General features: G+C 42.5%; 1 protein-coding gene across 7 annotated transcripts in view; it reads right to left on the minus strand.

The window, feature by feature from the left end:
* Positions 1 to 2,001: 2,001 nt before the first annotated feature.
* PLEKHA5 (pleckstrin homology domain containing A5) overlaps positions 2,002 to 20,053 on the minus strand; it is a 260,555-nt gene continuing 242,503 nt past the window's right edge. For all 7 annotated transcript variants that reach the window (XM_033222732.1, XM_033222724.1, XM_033222723.1 and 4 more), the window contains 6 exons: positions 19,089 to 19,298; positions 17,966 to 18,106; positions 16,457 to 16,581; positions 12,286 to 12,431; positions 8,899 to 9,004; positions 2,002 to 2,882 (listed from right to left, as the gene is read on the minus strand). In XM_033222732.1, coding sequence (XP_033078623.1) covers positions 8,910 to 9,004; positions 12,286 to 12,431; positions 16,457 to 16,581; positions 17,966 to 18,106; positions 19,089 to 19,298 — 717 coding nt within the window. In that variant the 3' untranslated portion in view covers positions 2,002 to 2,882; positions 8,899 to 8,909. The remainder of the gene's footprint in view (positions 2,883 to 8,898; positions 9,005 to 12,285; positions 12,432 to 16,456; positions 16,582 to 17,965; positions 18,107 to 19,088; positions 19,299 to 20,053) is intronic.

Raw genomic sequence — 20,053 nt, forward strand, 5'->3', positions numbered from 1 at the left:
ATGGCGAGGTCAAGAGATCGAGACCATCCTGGCCAACATGGTGAAACCCCATCTCTACTAAAAATACAAAAATCGGCTGGGCGCGGTAGTTCATGCCTGTAATCCCAGCACTTTGGGAGGCCAAGGCAGGCTGATCACAACGTCAGGAGATCGAGACCATCCTGGCTAACATGGTGAAACCCCGTTTCTACTAAAGAATACAAAAAATTAGCCGGGCATGGTGGCAGGAGCCTGTAGTCCAAGCTACCCAGGAGGCTGAGGCAGGAGAATGGCGTGAACCCGGGAGGTGGAGCTTGCAGCGAGCGGAGATTGTGCCACTGCACTCCAGCCTGGGTGACAGAGCAAGACTCCGCCTCAAAAAAAACAAAACAAAACAAAAAATTCAAAAATCAGTTGGGTGTGGTGCTGTGTGCCTGTAGTCCAGGCTACTTGGGAGGCTGAGGCAGGAGAATCCCTTGAACCTAGGAGGCGGTTGCAGTGAGGCGAGATCAGGCCACTGCACTCCAGCCTGGCGACAGAGCGAGACTCCGTCTCAAAAAATCCCCCAAAAAACCCCCAAAATGAGCCTGTAATCCCAGCTACTCGCGAGGCTGAAGCAACAGAATTGATTGAACCCAGGAGGCGGAGGTTGCAGTGAGCTGAGATCACACGCTACTACACTCCAGCCTGCATGACAGAGCAAGACTCCATCTCAAAAAAAAAACAAAACCCAAACAAAAGCAATTGTTCCCCAACACAATGACAAAAGATCTGAAACAATCATTGTATCATGACTAAAGGGAAATAATAATTTGGTGACTATTTCTTTTGAGAAGACTTTTGTGTGACATCTTTAGAGAAAGGTAGTACATATGTGTAAACATACTACACATATGTACTTGGACACAGAGAGGGGTCCATTTTAACTTCTGTTTTCTTTCATCTCCCAATATACATTGTATCTCTTTTCATTTCATTGTGTTTGGAGAAGAATTTTTATACATTTGCATTTGGAATTAAATCTAAATCCTCTTTAACATAGGATGGGGAGGAAAAAAAGACTGACTAATGCCAATTTAGTTTCAGCCATTTTATGCAGGAATCCAAAAGCATCAGATTTCCGTGTACTCTGGGAACAATATATAGCATGAACAAAAGGTTACAGAGGGAAGAAAATGTAATTGATTCTGAAGAGCGTGAACATCTGCAAAGAACATATTGTAAGAGAAAATGATCTCTGAGGGTCCTACTTATGATGAAACGGTTTCTAGCTACCCATGTCAGACAAATAGCTGCCTTACACACCTCTCTCAAAGTCCAATCCCTAAGCAGAGCAGGACAACTGATGCTCAAAATAGTCTTACTTTTACTTTCTGAAACATGGAAGCAAATAGAAACATGGTAAAAGACTTCACAAAACTAAACTCCTCTAGTGGTAATGAGCTAATGTAATGTACTTAGAGAAAAAGTCAGAAAAAACTATAGTCTGGTCAAAATTCTGTCATTAAATTGTGGCCAAGTCAATTGGTCTCTTTGAGCCTCAAGGTCCTCAACTTTGAAATGGGAGGGCTGGACCGACAAGGGTCTTTTAGGATGTTGTCTAGGATTATCAGATTAACAGAGTACCTTTTCTTCTAGAACTCTCTTGAGTGTTAAGACTTTCTTTCTTTTTTTTTTTTTTTTTGAGACGGAGTCTCGCTCTGTCGCCAGGGCTGGAGTGCAGTGGCCGGATCTCAGCTCACTGCAAGCTCCGCCTCCCGGGTTCACGCCATTCTCCTGCCTCAGCCTCCCGAGTAGCTGGGACTACAGGCGCCCGCCACCTCGCCCGGCTAGTTTTTTGTATTTTTTCAGTAGAGACGGGGTTTCACAGTGTTAGCCAGGATGGTCTCGATCTCCTGACCTCGTGATCCGCCCGTCTCGGCCTCCCAAAGTGCTGGGATTACAGGCTTGAGCCACCGCGCCCGGCCGAGTGTTAAGACTTTCAATTTTGGATGGAAAGAACAAAAATTCTAACACAACTGATTTAAGAACATCAACATTTATTTAACATGATAAAAAAGAAATGAGATATGAACATTTGCATTTAAACAATAGTAAGTAGCCTTTAATACATTACATGTGCTCATTGTATAATATATACACAATGAACATAATTACATTTGTACACAAACTAAGTACTGGATTTGAAAACCTGCTTATTGCTGTACACATGTATTCCAATGAAATATAAGCCCAGTACTTCAAAATACCTACACTTTTTTTTTTTTTAGAAAAGATAAGCGGTAACATTTGTGTTTAAGCTGACAGGAGTGTGGCAGTAACTGCTGACATTGCAATCGGACCGAGAAAGAATTAGAGCAGAAAACAGGACATACTTCACTTAGCAATAAAATGGCACATTTTAAATATATATATATATAAAATTTTTACAAATCAAGTGTGAAACAAAAGCACTGCAGTAGCCAAAATGGGAAGAAAAGAAAAAAAAAAGAAAAAGAAAACAAGCTTCATTGGAAATAATAACTAACTTAAGAAAATGAAAAGCAAAAAAAATATATATATATAAATTCACCTAGACTTCAGAAACATCGAAATCTGGAAATCAGCAACTAAGTAAGCTCTGGCAATAGACTGCACATTAAAAAGCACCTTTACTTATGTGCTCTGAAATCATAGCAGCAAGCTGGTGTCAGAATAATAACCTTGAGATTACGGAGTGTACATATGGGCCATTAAAGCTGTTTTGGAATAAACATTTTCCAGAAGTGATAAAATGATGCTCTGTGACCAAAAGCATCAGAACTATGAATTTCATAGATTTAAAATATACTGTACAATATCTTCTTACACTGCTGAAGGTCCATGTCTTTAGCTTTGAATGGTTTCAACAGAAGTCAGTATAGCTGAAAAATAAGAGAGAGGAAATTACTTTGACACCTGCAATGTTAATTAATTACCATTTCCCAAAGTAACTAAGGGTGACATTCTATAACAACAGAACTGACAAGCATGGCCATGAAAATCCTAAAACACAATACAACCAAAGGATTTTTTCTTCATTTCCATAGCTTAATTCACAAAGCAAAGAAACATAATACAATTTTTTTTTTTTTTTTTTTGAGACAGGGTCTCACTCTGTTGCCTAGGCTGGGGTGCAGTGGTGCGATCCTGGCTCTCTGCAACCTCTGCCTCCTTCCTGGGTTCAAGTGATTCTCCTGCCTCAGTCTCCCAACTAGCTGGGATTACAGGCATCTATCACCATGCCTGGCTAATTTTTGTATTTTTAGTAGAGATGGGGTTTCACCATGTTGGGCAGGCTGGTCTCGAACTCCTGGCCTCAAGTGATCTGCCTGCCTTGGCCTCCCGAAGTGCTAGGATTAAAGGCATGAGCCACTATACCCGGCCCCACAAGGAAACATAATGTAATGCAATTCTTTTTCTTCCTCCTCCTCATTATTATTATTATTATTATTATTTTGGAGACAGAGTCTCACTCTGTTGCCCAGGGTGGAGTGCAGTGGTGCAATCTCGGCTCACTGCAACCTCTGCCTCCCGGGTTCCAGCAATTCTCTTGCCTCAGCCTCCTGAGTAGCTGGGACTACAGGCGCATGTCGCCACACCCAGCTAATTTTTTGGGTTTTAGTAGAGATGGGGTTTCACTGTGTTGCCCAGGCTAGTCTCAAACTCTTGAACTCAGGTAATCCGCCCGCTTCAGCCTCCCAAAGTGCTAGGATTACAGGCGTTAGCCACTGCGCCTGGCCTTCTTCTTATTTTTGAGATGGAGTCTCACTCTGTCGCCAGGCTGGAGTGCAGTGGCGCCATCTTGGCTCACTGCAACTTCCACCTCTCGGGTTCAAATGATTTCCTGCCTCAGTCTCTAGAGTAGCTGAGACTACAGGTGCACGCCACCACACCCAGCTAATTTTTATATTTTTAGTAGAGATGGAATTTCACCATGTTGGCCACAATGGTCTCGATTTCCTGACCTTGTGTTCCGCCCGCCTCGGCCTCCCAAAGTGTTGGGATTACAGATGTGAGCCACTGCGCCTGGCCAACATAATGCAATTATAAATAGCAATACAGAATAAAAAATGTACCGCCGGCAACGGCAACCCCCTTTGGGTCCCCTCCCATTTTATGGGAGCTCTGTTTTCACTCTATTAAATCTTGCAACTGCAAAAAAAAAAAAAAAAAAAAAAAAAAAATTCCAAACTTGTAGCTGAATCCAAAAGATCAACAAAATGAGCAAACATCTGCATAACTCCACTAAAATATGTAATAATATATTGAGCTGCCTACATAGTAGTGTCATATGTAAAGGTTTCCTAAATCCTGCCAAAACCGCCAGTTCAGAAAGATGGCATATGCATAATAGGAAGATATAAAATAATAAATACAAGTTTTCATGCCCTTTAGTTGTTTGTGGTGGCTGCATACCATGAGACTAGAAAATATCTGACAATAATTATCCCTCATTACAGTATGCCACTGCTCTTGGAATAAGAGGAAAACAAAATAAAATCCTGTAACAATTTAAGGAACCTGGAAATATACTTGAGTTTTAACTCAGAATATTCTTTATTATTGGAAGGATATGTGTATAGTCATAATCTGTTTATTGAATCAAAATATTATGTGAATGGCTCTTAATGAATCAAATGAGTCCAATGTTTATTTTTCCTATGTTTTGTGTTATTATGTCACCAGTAGCAACCGTCACTTTTTTTTTTTTCCTTTTTTGAGACAGAGTTTTGTTCTTGTTGCCCAGGCTGGAGTGCGATGGCATGACCTCGGCTCACTGCAACCTCTGCCTCCGGGTTCAAGCGATTCTCCTGCCTCAGCCTCCCAAGTAGCTGGGATTACAGGCATGTGCCACCACGCCCAGCTAATTTTGTATTTTTAGTAGAGACTGGGTTTCTCCATGTTGGTCACGCTGGTCTTGAACTCTTGACCTCAGGTGATCTGCCTGCCTCAGCCTCCCAAAGTGTGGGATTACAGGTGTGAGCCACCATGCCCAGATTTTTTTTTTTTTTTTGAGACAAAGTCTTGTTCTGTCACCCAGACTGGAGTGCAGTGGTGTGATCTTGGCTCATTGCAACCTCTGCCTCCCAGGTTCAAGCGATTCTTCTCCTGTCTCAGCCTCCCAGGTAGCTGGGATTACAGGTGCCCAACACCATGCCCAGCTAATTTTTGTATTTTTAAGTAGAGATGGGGTTTTACCATTTTGGCCAGGCTGGTCTTGAACTCCTGACCTCAAGTGATCCACCAGCCTTCGCCTCCCAAAGTGCTGGCATTACTACGCCTGGCCTCAACAGTCACTTCTAAACGTATTAAATGAAAAGTTTAGGCCAGGCGCGGTGGCTCAAGCCTGTAATCCCAGCACTTTGGGAGGCTGAGACGGGCGGATCACGAGGTCAGGAGATCGAGACCATCCTGGCTAACACGGTGAAACCCCGTCTCTACTAAAAATACAAAAAAAACTAGCCGGGCGAGGTGGCGGGCACCTGTAGTCCCAGCTACTCAGGAGGCTGAGGCAGGAGAATGGCGTAAACCTGGGAGACGGAGCTTGCAGTGAGCTGAGATCCGGCCACTGCACTCCAGTCCGGGCGACAGAGCGAGACTCCGCCTCAAAAAAAAAAAAAAAAAAAAAAAGAAAAGTTTAAGCACAGCCAGGTGTGGTGGCTCAATCTTGTAATCTCAGTGCTTTGGGAAACCGAGGCAGGCAGCGCGCTCGAGCTCAGGAGTTTGAGACCAGCCTGGGCAACATGGCGAAACCCCTACTCTACAAAAAATACAAAAGATCATCCAGGCTTGGTCGCACATGCCTGCAGTCCCAGCTACTTGGGAGGCTGTCATGGGAGGCTCACTTAAGCCCAGGAAGACAAGGCTCCGAGATCTCACCATTGCATTCCAGCCTGGGCAACAGGGTGAGACCTGCTCTAAAGAAAGGAAAAAACAAAACAAAACAAAACCAAAAAGGCTTACACACAAGTGACGGAGGCAAAACACAGGTAATACTATAACAATTAGGGTATTTGTAACTCTCCAGCAAGCGCTTGAATCCTGCGCAGACACCAACCGATAACAGACAACAGCCTCTTTGAGGTTCCAGGTAGACATAGTCTCCAATAGGAGTTACAAATATGAAAAGACAACAAAAAACTTTGGGCTTAAAAAAAGGGCACAGATTATAGTTGCTACAAAAAGGTGTGAAAGGAAGTAGATTCGAGAAAACAGGATGGGAGGAAATATTTGCAAACTATAAATCCAACAAAGGACTAATATCCAGAATCTGGAAGGAACTCAAAACAAATCAGCAAGGAAAAAAACCAAATAATCCCATTAAAAAGTGGGCAAATGACACGAATAGGCATTTCTCAAAAGAAGATACACAACGAGATGCCTCCTTATTCCTGCAAGAATGCCATAATTGGCCAGATGCAGTGGGTCATGTCAGCACTTTGGGAGGCTGAGGTGGCTGGATCACGAGGTAAAGAGATGGAGACCATACTGGCCAACATGGTGAAACCCCATCTCTACTAAAAATACAAAAATTAGCTGGACGTGGTGGCATGTGCCTGTAGTCCCAGTTACTCGGGAGGCTGAGGCAGGAGAACTGCTTGAACCTGGGAGGCGGAGGTTGAAGTGAGCCAAGACTGTGCCACTGCACTCCGGCCTGGTGACAGAGCGAGACTCCATCTCAAAAAAAAAAAAAAGAATGGCCACAATTTAAAAGTCAAAAAACAACAGACGTTGGTATGGATGTGGTGAGAAGGAAACACTTTTACACTGCCGGTAGAGATGTAAACTAGTACAACCACTATGGAAAACAGTGTGGAGATTCCTTAAAGAACAAAAAGTAGATCTACGATTTGATCTAGCAATCCCACTAACCCAAAAGAAAATGAGTTATTACACGAAAAAGATACATGCATGTTTATAGCAGCAGAATTTGCAACTCCAAGGGTATGCAACCAACCTAAGTGTCCATCAACCAAGGAGTGGATAAAGAAAATGTGGTTTATATACACCATGGAATGCTACTCAGTAATAAAAAGGAATACAATCATGTATTTTGCAGCAACTTGGATGGAGCTGGAGGCCATTATTCGAAGTAAAGTAACTCAGGAAAGGAAAACCAAATATCATATGTTTTCACTTGTAAGTTGGAGCTATGCTATGGGTATGCGAAGGCATACAGTGTGGTATAAGGGACTCTGGAGACTCACAAGGGAGAGGGTGGAAGGTCACAGAAGGATAAAAAAATACATATTGGCTACAACATACACTACTCGAGTAATGGGTGCACTAAAATCTCAGACTTCACCACTGTACAATTCTTTCATGTAACCCCAAACCACTTGTACCCAAAACTAGTGAAATTTAAAACATACTTGAAAAGAAAGAAAAAAGGCTGGGTGTGGTGGCTCACACCTGTAATCTCAGCACTTTGGGAGGCTAAGGCAGACAGATCACTTGAGCTCAGGAGTTTGAGACCAGCCTGGGCAATATGCTGAAAACTCCATCTCTACAAAAAAATTAGCCTGGCATGGTGGCACACAACTGTAGTCCCAGCTACTCAGGGGGCTGAGGTGGGAGGACTGCTTGAGCCTGGGAGGTCAGCCTGCAGTGAGCCACTGAGCCATGATCTTGTGCCACTGCACTCCAGCCCGGGTGACAGAGTAAGACCCTGTCTCAAAAAAAAAAAAAAAAGGGAAATAAAAGAAATATTTTCAGAATGTAAAAATCAAAGAGGCTAGGCGCAGTGGCAGGTTAGCTTGAGTTCAGGAGCTTGAGACCAGCATGGGCAACTTAGTAAGACCATCTCTACAAGAAAATCAAAATATTAGCCAGGTGTGGTGGTGTGCACTTGTGATCCCAGCTACTTGTAAAGCTGAGGCAGAAGGACTGCTTGAGCCCAGGACGTCAAGGCTGCAGTGAGCTGTGATTATGCCACTATACTCCAGCATGGGTGACATCTCTGAAAAAAGAAATAACATAAAAAAAAACAAAGAAAATAAAAAAAAAAATAAAAGATGTTAGTACTAATGCTTATAATGTCTCTATATGTTTTTGCTGCTTATAATTGTTCAGCAGAAATTGGTGGTAATCCTAAAGCACCAAACTTTACTAGATATGGTAGATGCTGTGAGAAAGAAAATGCAGAAAGAGGCCTAACATTCTTACTCTATACCAGAGCTTTTATAAAAAGTTAAAAAACATTTAGAGTATTCTATAAGTACTAAATTATAGGTTAAAATTAGCAACTGTCTAGAAAGTTTAAAAGTAAGAATTTAGGAAATTATTCTCAATTATAAATCTGTGCTCTAAGGAACACTGTTCAAGAAAGGATTCCTTCTCCCTGATACCATCCACGGTTTTAGTAACTACCTCCGTGACTTAATAGAATGCAATTACTTAGAAATAATATCAGATAGACATTAAAGATTTTAATATTCTATCAAGTTGGCTGTATCATAAACATTTCATTGTCATTGACGATAATTAGCAAATTCCCAGTGGGCAGACACGTTACACTAACTGTAAAAAGCATTACACAGTCAACGCGTAATGACTTAAACAGAATTCTCAGGTCAGGCTATGGAAAGGAACATTAAGTAGAAGCACAGCTGCACAACACTGCAAGTCTTGGCACAGGCCATACCCTCCAAATTTTGTTGTTTTTCTGGATGATGAAATAAGAGACAAAGAAAATGCTGTCACACAGCAAATCATCGGAAGAGCCAATGTTAGCAATCTGTTACTGACCCTGGTTCCAAGATACAGCCTACTTGTTCTGCCAACTATCCCTATGCACAGTCCAGAACTAATCCCAGTTTTGATTCACTAAACCAACAGATGAGTCATAAAATACAAGTGAAAAACTCTAAAGCACAAATGCAAAGGGAAATGACGTACTTCTTCTGGGACTACACACACATGAAATGTGATCCTTCTGTGAGCTGCGGCTGAGTGGACGGAACTGGCGATGCCGAGGACTCAGGAGATGGGGACAGACTTTTCACTAAAACACACAAAGAAAATGGGAGAAGATAAAAATCTTTAAGACACATTTGGAGAAGTAAATCCTGATGCTGTAATCCCACAAAAATGAGAACATGTTTTGAGAAGTAATAGATGCATTTGGTTCTACTGTGATTTTTTTCTTTTTAAATAAGTAAAAACAAATTTTTATTAATCGAGATGTGGTCTATGTTGTCCAGGCTGGTCTCGAACTCCTGGCATCATGCGATCCTCCCATCTCGGTCTCCCAAAGTGTTGGGATTATGTGCCCAGCCTGTTATTTTCTTCTTTTTTTTTTTTTTTTAAATATACAGAGTCTTGCATTGTCGCCCAGGCTGGAGTGCAGTGGCAAGATCTCGGCTCAATGCAAGCTCTGCCTCTTGGGTTCAGGCCATTCTGCTGCCTCAGCCTCCCAAGTAGCTGGGACTACAGGTGCCTGCCACCACGCCTGGCTAATTTCTTGTATTTTTAGTAGAGATGGGGTTTCATCTGTTAACCAGGATGATCTCGATCTCCTGACCTTGTGATCTGCCCGCCTCGGCCTCCCAAAGTGCTGGCATTACAGGCATGAGCCACCGCGCCCGTCCGCCCAGCCTGTTATTTTCTAATCTGCAGTCTAATTATTCAGTATAAAATGTTTCCTGAAGACTATTTTTTTTTTCTTTTGGCTGGTTGTGGTGGCTCACGTCTGTAATCCCACCACTTTGGGAGGCTGAGGCTGGCGGACCATTTGAGGTCAGGAGTTCCAGACCAGCCTGGCCAACATGCTGAAACCCCGACTCTAGTAAAAATACAAAAATTAGGGCCGGGCGCGGTGGCTCAAGCCTGTAATCCCAGCATTTTGGGAGGCCGAGGCGGGCGGATCACGAGGTCAGGAGATTGAGACCATCCTGGCTAACACGGTGAAACCCCTTCTCTACTAAAAAATACAAAAAAAACTAGCCGGCAAGGTGGCTGGCGCCTGTAGTCCCAGCTACTCCAGAGGCTGAGGCAGGAGAATGGCGTAAACCCGGGAGGCGGAGCTTGCAGTGAGCCGAGATCCGGCCACCGCACTCCAGCCTGGGCAACAGAGCGAGACTCCGCCTCAAAACAAAACAAAAAAAACAAAAAAATACAAAAATTAGTCAGACATGGTAGCTCGTGCCTGTATTCCTAGCTACTCAGGAGGTCGGGGCAGGAGAAGTGCTTGAACCCAGGAGCCAGAAGCTGCAATGAGCTGAGATCTCACCTCTGTACTTTAGCCTGGGCAAGAGAGCAAGACTTTGTCTCCAACAACAACAACAACAACAACCACCACCAAAAAAAAAAAAAAATTTTTTTTTTTTTTTTTTTTGCTTTGAGGTTAATTTTCTGTTGCAACTTTTCTAGTTTTATGCAGCTATATACTACAGATGATTTAAATGCTGTGGTTTTAATACTATCATACCACTTTGATCCAGACCTGCTGCATAATAACCAAAACTGGCCAGTGACAATTTTTTTTTAACAGTGAGACCTCCTGTGCACACTACCTTATTTATTTATTTAGAGACAGAGTTTCGCTCTTGTCACCCAGGGTGGAGTGCAGGGGCGCGATCTTGGCTCACTGCAACCTCCGCTCCTGCGTTCAAGCAATTCTCTGCCTCAGTCTCCTGAGTAGCTGGTATTGGAGGTGCCTGCCCGGCTAATTTTTTGTATTTTTAGTAGAGATGGGGTTTCATCTTGTTAACCAGGATGATCTCGATTCCTGACCTTGTGATCTGCCCGCCTCGGCCTCCCAAAGTGCTGGCATTACAGGCATGAGCCACCGCGCCCGTCCGCCCAGCCTGTTATTTTCTAATCTGCAGTCTAATTATTCAGTATAAAATGTTTCCTGAAGACTATTTTTTTTTTCTTTTGGCTGGTTGTGGTGGCTCACGTCTGTAATCCCACCACTTTGGGAGGCTGAGGCTGGCGGACCATTTGAGGTCAGGAGTTCCAGACCAGCCTGGCCAACATGCTGAAACCCCGACTCTAGTAAAAATACAAAAATTAGGGCCGGGCGCGGTGGCTCAAGCCTGTAATCCCAGCATTTTGGGAGGCCGAGGCGGGCGGATCACGAGGTCAGGAGATTGAGACCATCCTGGCTAACACGGTGAAACCCCTTCTCTACTAAAAAATACAAAAAAAACTAGCCGGGCAAGGTGGCTGGCGCCTGTAGTCCCAGCTACTCCAGAGGCTGAGGCAGGAGAATGGCGTAAACCCGGGAGGCGGAGCTTGCAGTGAGCCGAGATCCGGCCACCGCACTCCAGCCTGGGCAACAGAGCGAGACTCCGCCTCAAAACAAAACAAAAAAAACAAAAAAATACAAAAATTAGTCAGACATGGTAGCTCGTGCCTGTATTCCTAGCTACTCAGGAGGTCGGGGCAGGAGAAGTGCTTGAACCCAGGAGCCAGAAGCTGCAATGAGCTGAGATCTCACCTCTGTACTTTAGCCTGGGCAAGAGAGCAAGACTTTGTCTCCAACAACAACAACAACAACAACCACCACCAAAAAAAAAAAAAAAAAAAATTTTTTTTTTTTTTTTTTTTTTGCTTTGAGGTTAATTTTCTGTTGCAACTTTTCTAGTTTTATGCAGCTATATACTACAGATGATTTAAATGCTGTGGTTTTAATACTATCATACCACTTTGATCCAGACCTGCTGCATAATAACCAAAACTGGCCAGTGACAATTTTTTTTTAACAGTGAGACCTCCTGTGCACACTACCTTATTTATTTATTTAGAGACAGAGTTTCGCTCTTGTCACCCAGGGTGGAGTGCAGGGGCGCGATCTTGGCTCACTGCAACCTCCGCTCCTGCGTTCAAGCAATTCTCTGCCTCAGTCTCCTGAGTAGCTGGTATTGGAGGTGCCTGCCCGGCTAATTTTTTGTATTTTTAGTAGAGATGGGGTTTCACCATTTTGGCCAGGCTGGTCTTGAACTCCTGACCTTGTGATCCACCTGCCTCGGCCTCCCAAAGTGCTGGATTATAGGCGTGAGCCACCACGCCCAGCTGAAAGATTTTATTAGAAAAAGTTTACTCTATATGTTAAAATTGAAAGGAAAAAGCAAAACCAAAACCAATGTGTTGATCCCTCTGCCAGGGTAGACTCTGGCAGGGACCATATCCCTCCTGAAGGTATACTTGGGGAGGCAAATGTTGACTAATCTATAGTCAAGGTACTTAAGTGATTCCCTTCTTAGAATCTCCCCATGGAAAATAAATTTAGAAGTTCAGAGGAAGCACCAGGTAGAAAATTATGAAATGTATACTATCTACCTGCCATTGTTTGATTTCCTCTAGAAACCTCAGGAGTTGATTCGTAAGAAATAACAGTTTCTTCCTGTTCGTCAACATTGTTCTTTGTATTTTCTTCAGGATGGTCTTCTGGTTTATGATTTGTGATCCGTGTTTCATCTTGAGGGCTGATGAAAATAGATTGGTATTTAAAAATTTGTCACTATAGAATACAATTAATTTTTCTTCTTTTTTTGTTATAAAAGATGCCACCACCTATGTTTAACAACTAACATTTTCTTACAATTAATCTTTTCTTTCTTTTGAAAGTTTTAAACAAAAGAATTAGAGCAAATAATAAACCTGTATATTCATTTCAATAATTACTCAGTTTGCCAATCTTGCTTCATCTAAGCCCTAAAACCCTCGCTCCCTAAACCATTTAAAGCAGATTCTAGGTATGATATTTAATCTGTAAGTACTTCAGTACATATTTTTAATATGTTAATGCCATCCAATATCCAGTCAGTGCTTAAATTTTCCTGGTGCCTCATAATGTCATTTTAGAATTAGAATCAGGATCCAAACAAAGTCCATATATTACCTGACAAATTCCTTAAAGTCTACTTTAATCCAGAACACACTGCCCCAGATCCCTTTTACTCTCTGCCATTTACATGTAAAAGAACCTGGTCTATCTGTCCTATATAGTTTATCACATTCTGGATTCTGATTATTGTATCCCTCAAGATTCTCTATAAAGTTGTATTATTACTATTATTAATTTTTTTTTTTTTTTTTTTGAGACAGAGTCTTGCTCTGTCGCCCAGGCTGGAGAGCAGTGGCGTGATGTAGGCTCACTGCAACCTCCGTCTCCCAGGTTCCCGCCATTCTCCTGCCTCAGCCTCCAGAGTAGCAGGGACTACAGGCACCTGCCACCACATCTGGCTTTTTGTATTTTTAGTACAGACGGGGTTTCACTGTATTAGCCAGGATGGTCTCGAAAGTCCTGACTTCCTGATCCGCCCGCCTCAGCCTCCCAAAGTGCTGGGATTACAGGCGTGAGGCACCGCGCCTGGCCAAAGTTGTATGATTTTAAGGCTTATTCAAATTTAGGGTTTGGTGGGGCAGGTAACATTTCATTAGGTGGGTGTCATGAACTATCGCATTAACAGATTGTTTCTCCGTTTCTACAAAAACTAGCTGGACACAGTGGCAGGCGCCTGTAAACCCAGCTACTTGGGAGGCTGAGGCAGGAGAATCGCTTGAATCAGTGGGGGCAGAGGTTGCAGTGAGCCAAGATTGCACTACTGCACTCCAGCATGTGGACCACAGAGTAAGACTCCATTTCCCCCCCCACCCAAAAAAAAAAGATCAGTGAGTTCAGGGGTTATTGGGTTGACCCATTCGTATAAAGCTCCTTGTCAGATTTTCAGCTGACAGCTTTGCCAGCCACTGAGGAATACTGTTCCAATCCAGTATTTCATTAGGGTTAGCAAAGCAATGACACTCTTTTTTTTTTTTTTTTTGAGGCAGATTCTAACTCTGTCGCCCAGGCTGGAGTACAGTGGCAGGATCTTGGCTCACTGTGACCTCCGCCTCCCTGGCTCAAGGAATTCTTGTGCCTCAGCCTCCCAAGCAGGTGGGATGACAGGCATGTGTCACTATGCCCAGATAACTTTTGTATTTTTAGTAGAGACAGTGTTTCACCATATTATTGGCCAGGCTAGTTTCAAACTCCTGACCTCAATTGATCTGCCTGCCTCGGCCTCCCAAAGTGCTGGGATTTCAGGCATGAGCCACTGTGACTGGCCACAAAGCAATGATATTGACTCTTGCTTGAAATTCTTCTAAAAATAAAAGTTTCCTCAAACTATTTGGTTACAGTTTGTGAAAAAAACATGATAAATACTTGATCCTTTCCCTTAATGTAGCAAGTTTTGGAATAAAAGTTGATTCTCTAGTATCCTCTAAAATGGCCAACAAATAATTTTTTTGTTGTTGTATCATTATGAACTCATCAATTTTTAATATACCGAGTGTGTTTTAATCTATGTTTCTTAATACAAAAATTCAGCAGAGATATTTTTCTTATCAGACATTGCCAAATACTTTTCAAATTCAATCTTGCTATTCATTTAAGCAATAAAGGCATTCCTAATCACATTAAACCATAGCATTTCTGTTTTCTAGTGCTGGTAATATTTTTAACGGAGGGAAAGATTGAAGATATACTCTTAGGAAGGTCAGTTAAGGCTAGTATGGTGACTCATGTCTGTAATCACAGCACTTTGGGAGGCTGAGGTGGGTGAATCACCCGAGGTCAGGAATTTGAGGCCAGCCTGGCCGACATGGTGAAACCCCGTCTCTACTAAAAAATACAAAAATTAGCTGGGCATGGTGGCATGTGCCTGTAATCCCAGCTACTTGGGAGGCTGAGGCAGGAGAATCGCTTGAACCCAGGAGGTGGAGGTTGCAGTGTGCCTAGATTGCACTACTGCACTCCAGCCCGGGTGACAGGTGCAATGGCTCATGCCTGTAATCCCAGCACTCTGGGAGGCCGAGGCGGGCGGATCATGAGGTCAGGAGATCGAGACCATCCTGGCTAACACGGTGAAACCCCATCTCTACTAAAAATACAAAAAAAAAAAAATTAGCCGTGCTTGGTGGTAGGCGCCTGTAGTCCGAGCTACTTGGGAGGCTGAGGCAGAAGAATTGCCTGAACCTGGGAGGCGGAGGTTCCCCTCCGGGAACCGAGCGCAGTGAGCTGAGATTGTGCCACTGCACTCTGGCCGGGGCAACAGAGTGAGACTCTGTCTCAAAAAAAAAAAAAAGAAAAAAAGAAATATAGCTAAAAGGAAAAAGAAAAATCACCGTAATTTCTGGAACTCTTATGAGACAGCTTAGAATTTTGACCACTGTCAATCATTACCTGGGAAGATTGATTTCAGGACCCGCTACAGGTAGCAAAATCTGCAGATGCTCACGTCCTTGATATCAAATGGCATAGTACAGTTGGCCCTCCATATCCGTGAGTTCTGAATCCATGGATATGGAGGGCCTACTGTATAGGCAGTGCTGAACTGCTTACTCTGCTACAGCTTATATGCCTTTTGACTTTTTTTTTTTTTAAAGATATTTATCTCTCTTTGAAAAATTTTTTTGAGACAGGGTCTTGCTCTGTTGCCCAGGCTAGAGTGCAGTGATGTGATTATGGCTCACTGCAGCCTTGCCCTCCCAGGTTCAAGCAATCCTTCCACCTCAGTTTCCCGAGTAGTTGGAACTACACGCAGGCACCTGGAGTAAAGCATCATTTATTGAATACTTCCTGTGTGCTAAGCACAGTGTTAAGTGCTATACATATATTTTCCTTTTTCTTTTTTTTTTTCCTTTTCTTTTGAGATGGAGTTTCACTCTGTCACCCAGGCTGGAATGTAGTGGTGTGATCTCAGATCACTGCAATCTCTGCCTCCTGAGTTCAAGCATTTCTTCTGCCTCAGCCTCCCAAGTAGCTGGGACCACAGGCATGCACCACTATGTGTGGCTAATTTTTGTACTTTTAGTAGAGACAGGGTTTTACCATGTTGGCCAAGTTGGTCTCGAACTCCTGACTTCGAGTGATCTGCCCCCGTTGGCCTCCCAAAGTGCTGGGATTACAGGCATAAGCCACTGCTCCCTGCCACATGTGTTTTCATATTAATCTTTACATTATATCTGTCAGATACTGCTATTATGCCTTTTTTTTTTTTTTTTTTGGCGATAGAGTCTCACTCTGTTGCCCAGGCTGGAGTGTACTGGCACAATCACGGGTCACTGCAGCCTCGAGCTCCTAGGCTCAAGTGATCCTCTCACCTCAGCCTCCGAGTAGCCAGGACTACAGGCACATGCCACCATGCCTGGCTAATTTTTTTTTCAGAGATGAGGTCTCATTACATTGCCCAGGCTGGTCTTGAATTCCTGGGCTCAGGTGATCCTCCTGCCTTGGCCTTTCAAAGTGCTGGAGTTATAGATGTGCACCAGTGCAGCCAGCCCTATTGCCATTTTTACAAGTGAGGAATGTGCAGTTTAAGAGGTTATATAACTTGCTCAAGATTCTATAGCTCTTAGCTAGCTAAGCGGGGGCTGAAATCCAGTACTTTTGACTCTAAAGTTCACCATTTTTAAGCAGTTATACAATTTTGTGAATGATTCCTTTGCTCTTCTTAAATATTACCTGAATGTAACATCCTCAGGCATTTTTTCTTTGTTTCTTTCTTTATCCATCATTTCCACAGAATTTACTCCATTTGGCTCAGGTTCAAAAAGCATTTCATATGAAATGTTTTCAGTTTTTTTTAACTATAGAATAAAAAAGAAAAATTTTCGTTTCAAAGAATTCTTACCACATTAGATTAGCAAATCTAAAATAATTCCAAAATACAGTTTATTAAACAATCATACTCTATCAAATATTTAGTGATAATAAATTTAGGTTCAAGTATATTAAGAATATTAACATTCTTTACTACTAGGATGCAAAAAGTTATTTGTCTAAAGAGATGATGCAGGCCGGGCACAGTGGCTCACACCTGTAATCCCAGCACTTTGGGAGGCTGAGATGGGCAGATCACGAGGTCAGGAGTTCGAGACCAGCCTGGTCAACATGGTGAAACCCCATCTCTACTAAAGATACAAAAAATTAGCTGGGCGTGGTGGCACATGCCTGTAATCCTAACTACGTGGGAGGCTAAGGCAGGAGAATCGCTTGAACCTGGGAGGCGGAGGTTGCAGTGAGCCAAGATCACACTGCTGCACTCCAGCCTGGGCGACAGGGTGAGATTCTGTCTCAAAAAAAAGAGATGATACATATTGCAACAGACCTAGCTGTTGGGATATAAGATTCTTTAACAGGGATTAATGATAATTTAATCTAGCCCTGACTGATTATGTTTTACATTTTCAGTTAATGCAGTTTTTAAAAAAAAATTTTTCTTTTTTCTTTCTTTTTTTTTTGGAGACGGAATCTCACGCTGTCCTCCAGGCTACAGGGCAGCGGCGTGATCTTGGCTCACTGCAACCTTCGCCTCCCAGGTTCAAGCAATTCTCCTGCTTCAGCCTCCCGAGTAGGGATTACAGGCATGTGCCACCATGACTGGCTAACTTTTGTATTTTTTAGTAGAGACAGGGTTTCACTATGTTGGCCAGGCTGATTTTGAACTCCGGGCCTCAAGTGATCCACTCATCTCGGCCTCCAAAGTGCTGGGATTACAGGCATGAGCCACTGTGCCAGGCCGCAATTTTTTTTTTTTTGAAACAGGATCTCACTCTGTGGCCCATTTCTCCTCACTGCAACTTGAGCTCAGGTGATCCTCCCACCTGTTTCCCCAGTAGCAGTTGGGATTACAGATGCATGCCACCACACCTGGCTAATTTTTGTATTCTTAGTAGAGACAGGGTTTCACCATGTTGCCCAAGCTGGTCTCACACTCCTGAGCTCAAGTGATCTGCCTGCCTCAGCTTCTCAAAGTGCTGGGATTATACACACGAGCCACTGTGTCTGGCCAATTAATGCATGCTTTGATGTAGCTGAATATATCAATCAAACTAAAGAAAGCTTATTTTTTCATTTAGCTCTATGGCCTCTGTGACTGAAAGAAATATACTGTATTTTCAACCTTACCACTTGATTTAATCTTCACTAATCTATTCCTTTGGAATACCTTTCTTAAAATAATCTCCCTACCTCTTTGCTGAAGTCCACATTTTGGGGTTCAGTTTCTTTTAGTTGAACAATTTCTGCTGTGGGAGTTTCACGGTCTGGCTTTACATCATTTTCTCTAATGACAATGTCCAGTTCCTTAACGTTATCATCCTTCCTTCGAGTCTGCTCAAAAGACATATAGCATTTTTATATTCATACTGTGCATGCATGTATATTTTATAAATAGTGCCTGTTAATTCTGAAAATAGAACAAAGCTGGATCTTCACTCATGAAGTTTTCTTATGAAAACTAACAAAGAAAATTTATATATATAGCACTATTCCACACAGTTTTCTCATTTCTTTTAGAAAAAAACATTTATTTTGTAATTTGCAGAATGTGCCACAATTCAAACTGCTGCTTTGTTTAGTCTCCTTTAGCAATGCCTGCTTTTGATTAGATGGAAAGAGGAGATGTCCATTAGGACAGGAAAGCATGTTCAGCTGATGCATTCAGTTTATGCCATTATAGACAAACTTTTAAGATACTATTGCTAGGTGACAAGTGTCTACAAACAGGGACAGACCAGACAGAAGCTACTGAACAGGTTGACTAGGCTGCTATCTCTGAATTTATAAAGAGGGGCAAAAAAACAAAACAAAACAAAACAAAACAAAACAAAGAAACAAAATGGTATCACTTTTTAAGCCTTTTTAAGTTGAGAGGTGATGGACAGCACACTTGGAACTTTATTTAGAAGCTCTCTCCTGCTACAGTTTAGGTCATGTTAAATTAGGACATAAAGCAATACACATTTTATTGAGAGGGGAATTGGGGACTATCTTGGTAACCTGCATAGCATTTTACATTTGTTGAAAACCCTTTTATTTTCTTAGTGTCTGGGCAGCTGTATCATCACCGTACAGTTGAAGACATTAAGTCCACAACTGGTCCACGGCCATCCAACATGTAGTTTAGCTCTGGTCTCTTGAACTCAGGGTTATTTACATTTTACTTAGCTGTTTTAGCTTATTATTACAAGAATTAAATAATATAAAATAACTATCCATACTGCAGACATTTTAAGACCCATCAATCATGTAACTCTGATTCCAAAATTCAGTGAGATTTACACAAAAGAATAATCAAATGCAATTCATATACCTGAGTAGTCCTAAATGGATTATCCCTTAAATTTGAAGGGCTTTGTAAGGGTGACTGGTCTGAAGCACCAATAACATTTAATCCTTTTTTCTTTTCCCTCAGGCACGCTTGTTGATGTCTTCTTATTCTTTCCATTTGCTCTTCCACCGTCATCCTAGGTCGAGTACTTTCAGCCAAACACAGCTGTTCCACTGCACTTCTTGGTCTTTCCTTCAATGTAAAAATGAACTATCAATACATAGATGAAAACTTTTGAAAAGTATGATGGAATAAAAAATTTTGTAAAGTGCATTTATTTATTTTGTTTTCAAAATCACAAGAGGAGGTTTTGAGTGTCATTTCGATATCTCCAGAAAGGCACATGAAATTGCTACTTGATCCTTAACTGGTAATTGGTGAGGTATGGTCAATGACAGAAAGAAAAAGAGAGAGGATATTATAAGGGAGGAGAGAGAAAAGAGGAACAAAATTTTTTTTTTTTTGTCTTAAAAAAAAAAAGTATATGGGCCAGGAGCGATGGCTCACACCTGTAATCCCAGCACTTTGGGAGCCTGAGGTGGGTGGATTGCTTTAGCCCAGGAGTTTGAGACCAGCCTGGGCAATATGGTGAAAATCCATCTCTACCAAAAATACAAAAATTAGCCAGGCAGGTGTGGTGGTATACGCCTATAGTCCTAGCTACTTGGGAGGCTGAGGTAGAAGGATGGTTTGAGCCCAGGAGGTGGAGGTTGCAGTGAGCTGAGATCGTGCTATTGCACTCCGGAATGGGCGACAGAACCAGATCCCATCTCAAACCAACCAACCAACCCCCATAATTCAGTTCCAGAAAAGCTGGGTAAAACAAAAAACACCACCACCCCCACCATAAAAGGGCAGGGCAGGCTGGGTGCAGTGGCTCATGCCTATAATCCCAGCACTTTGGGAGGCTGAGGCAGGTGGATCGCTTGAGGTCAGGAGTTCAAGAC

Source organism: Trachypithecus francoisi, unplaced genomic scaffold (assembly GCF_009764315.1).
Source record: "Trachypithecus francoisi isolate TF-2019V2 unplaced genomic scaffold, Tfra_2.0 Lachesis_group11, whole genome shotgun sequence".
NCBI lineage: Eukaryota > Metazoa > Chordata > Mammalia > Primates > Cercopithecidae > Trachypithecus > Trachypithecus francoisi.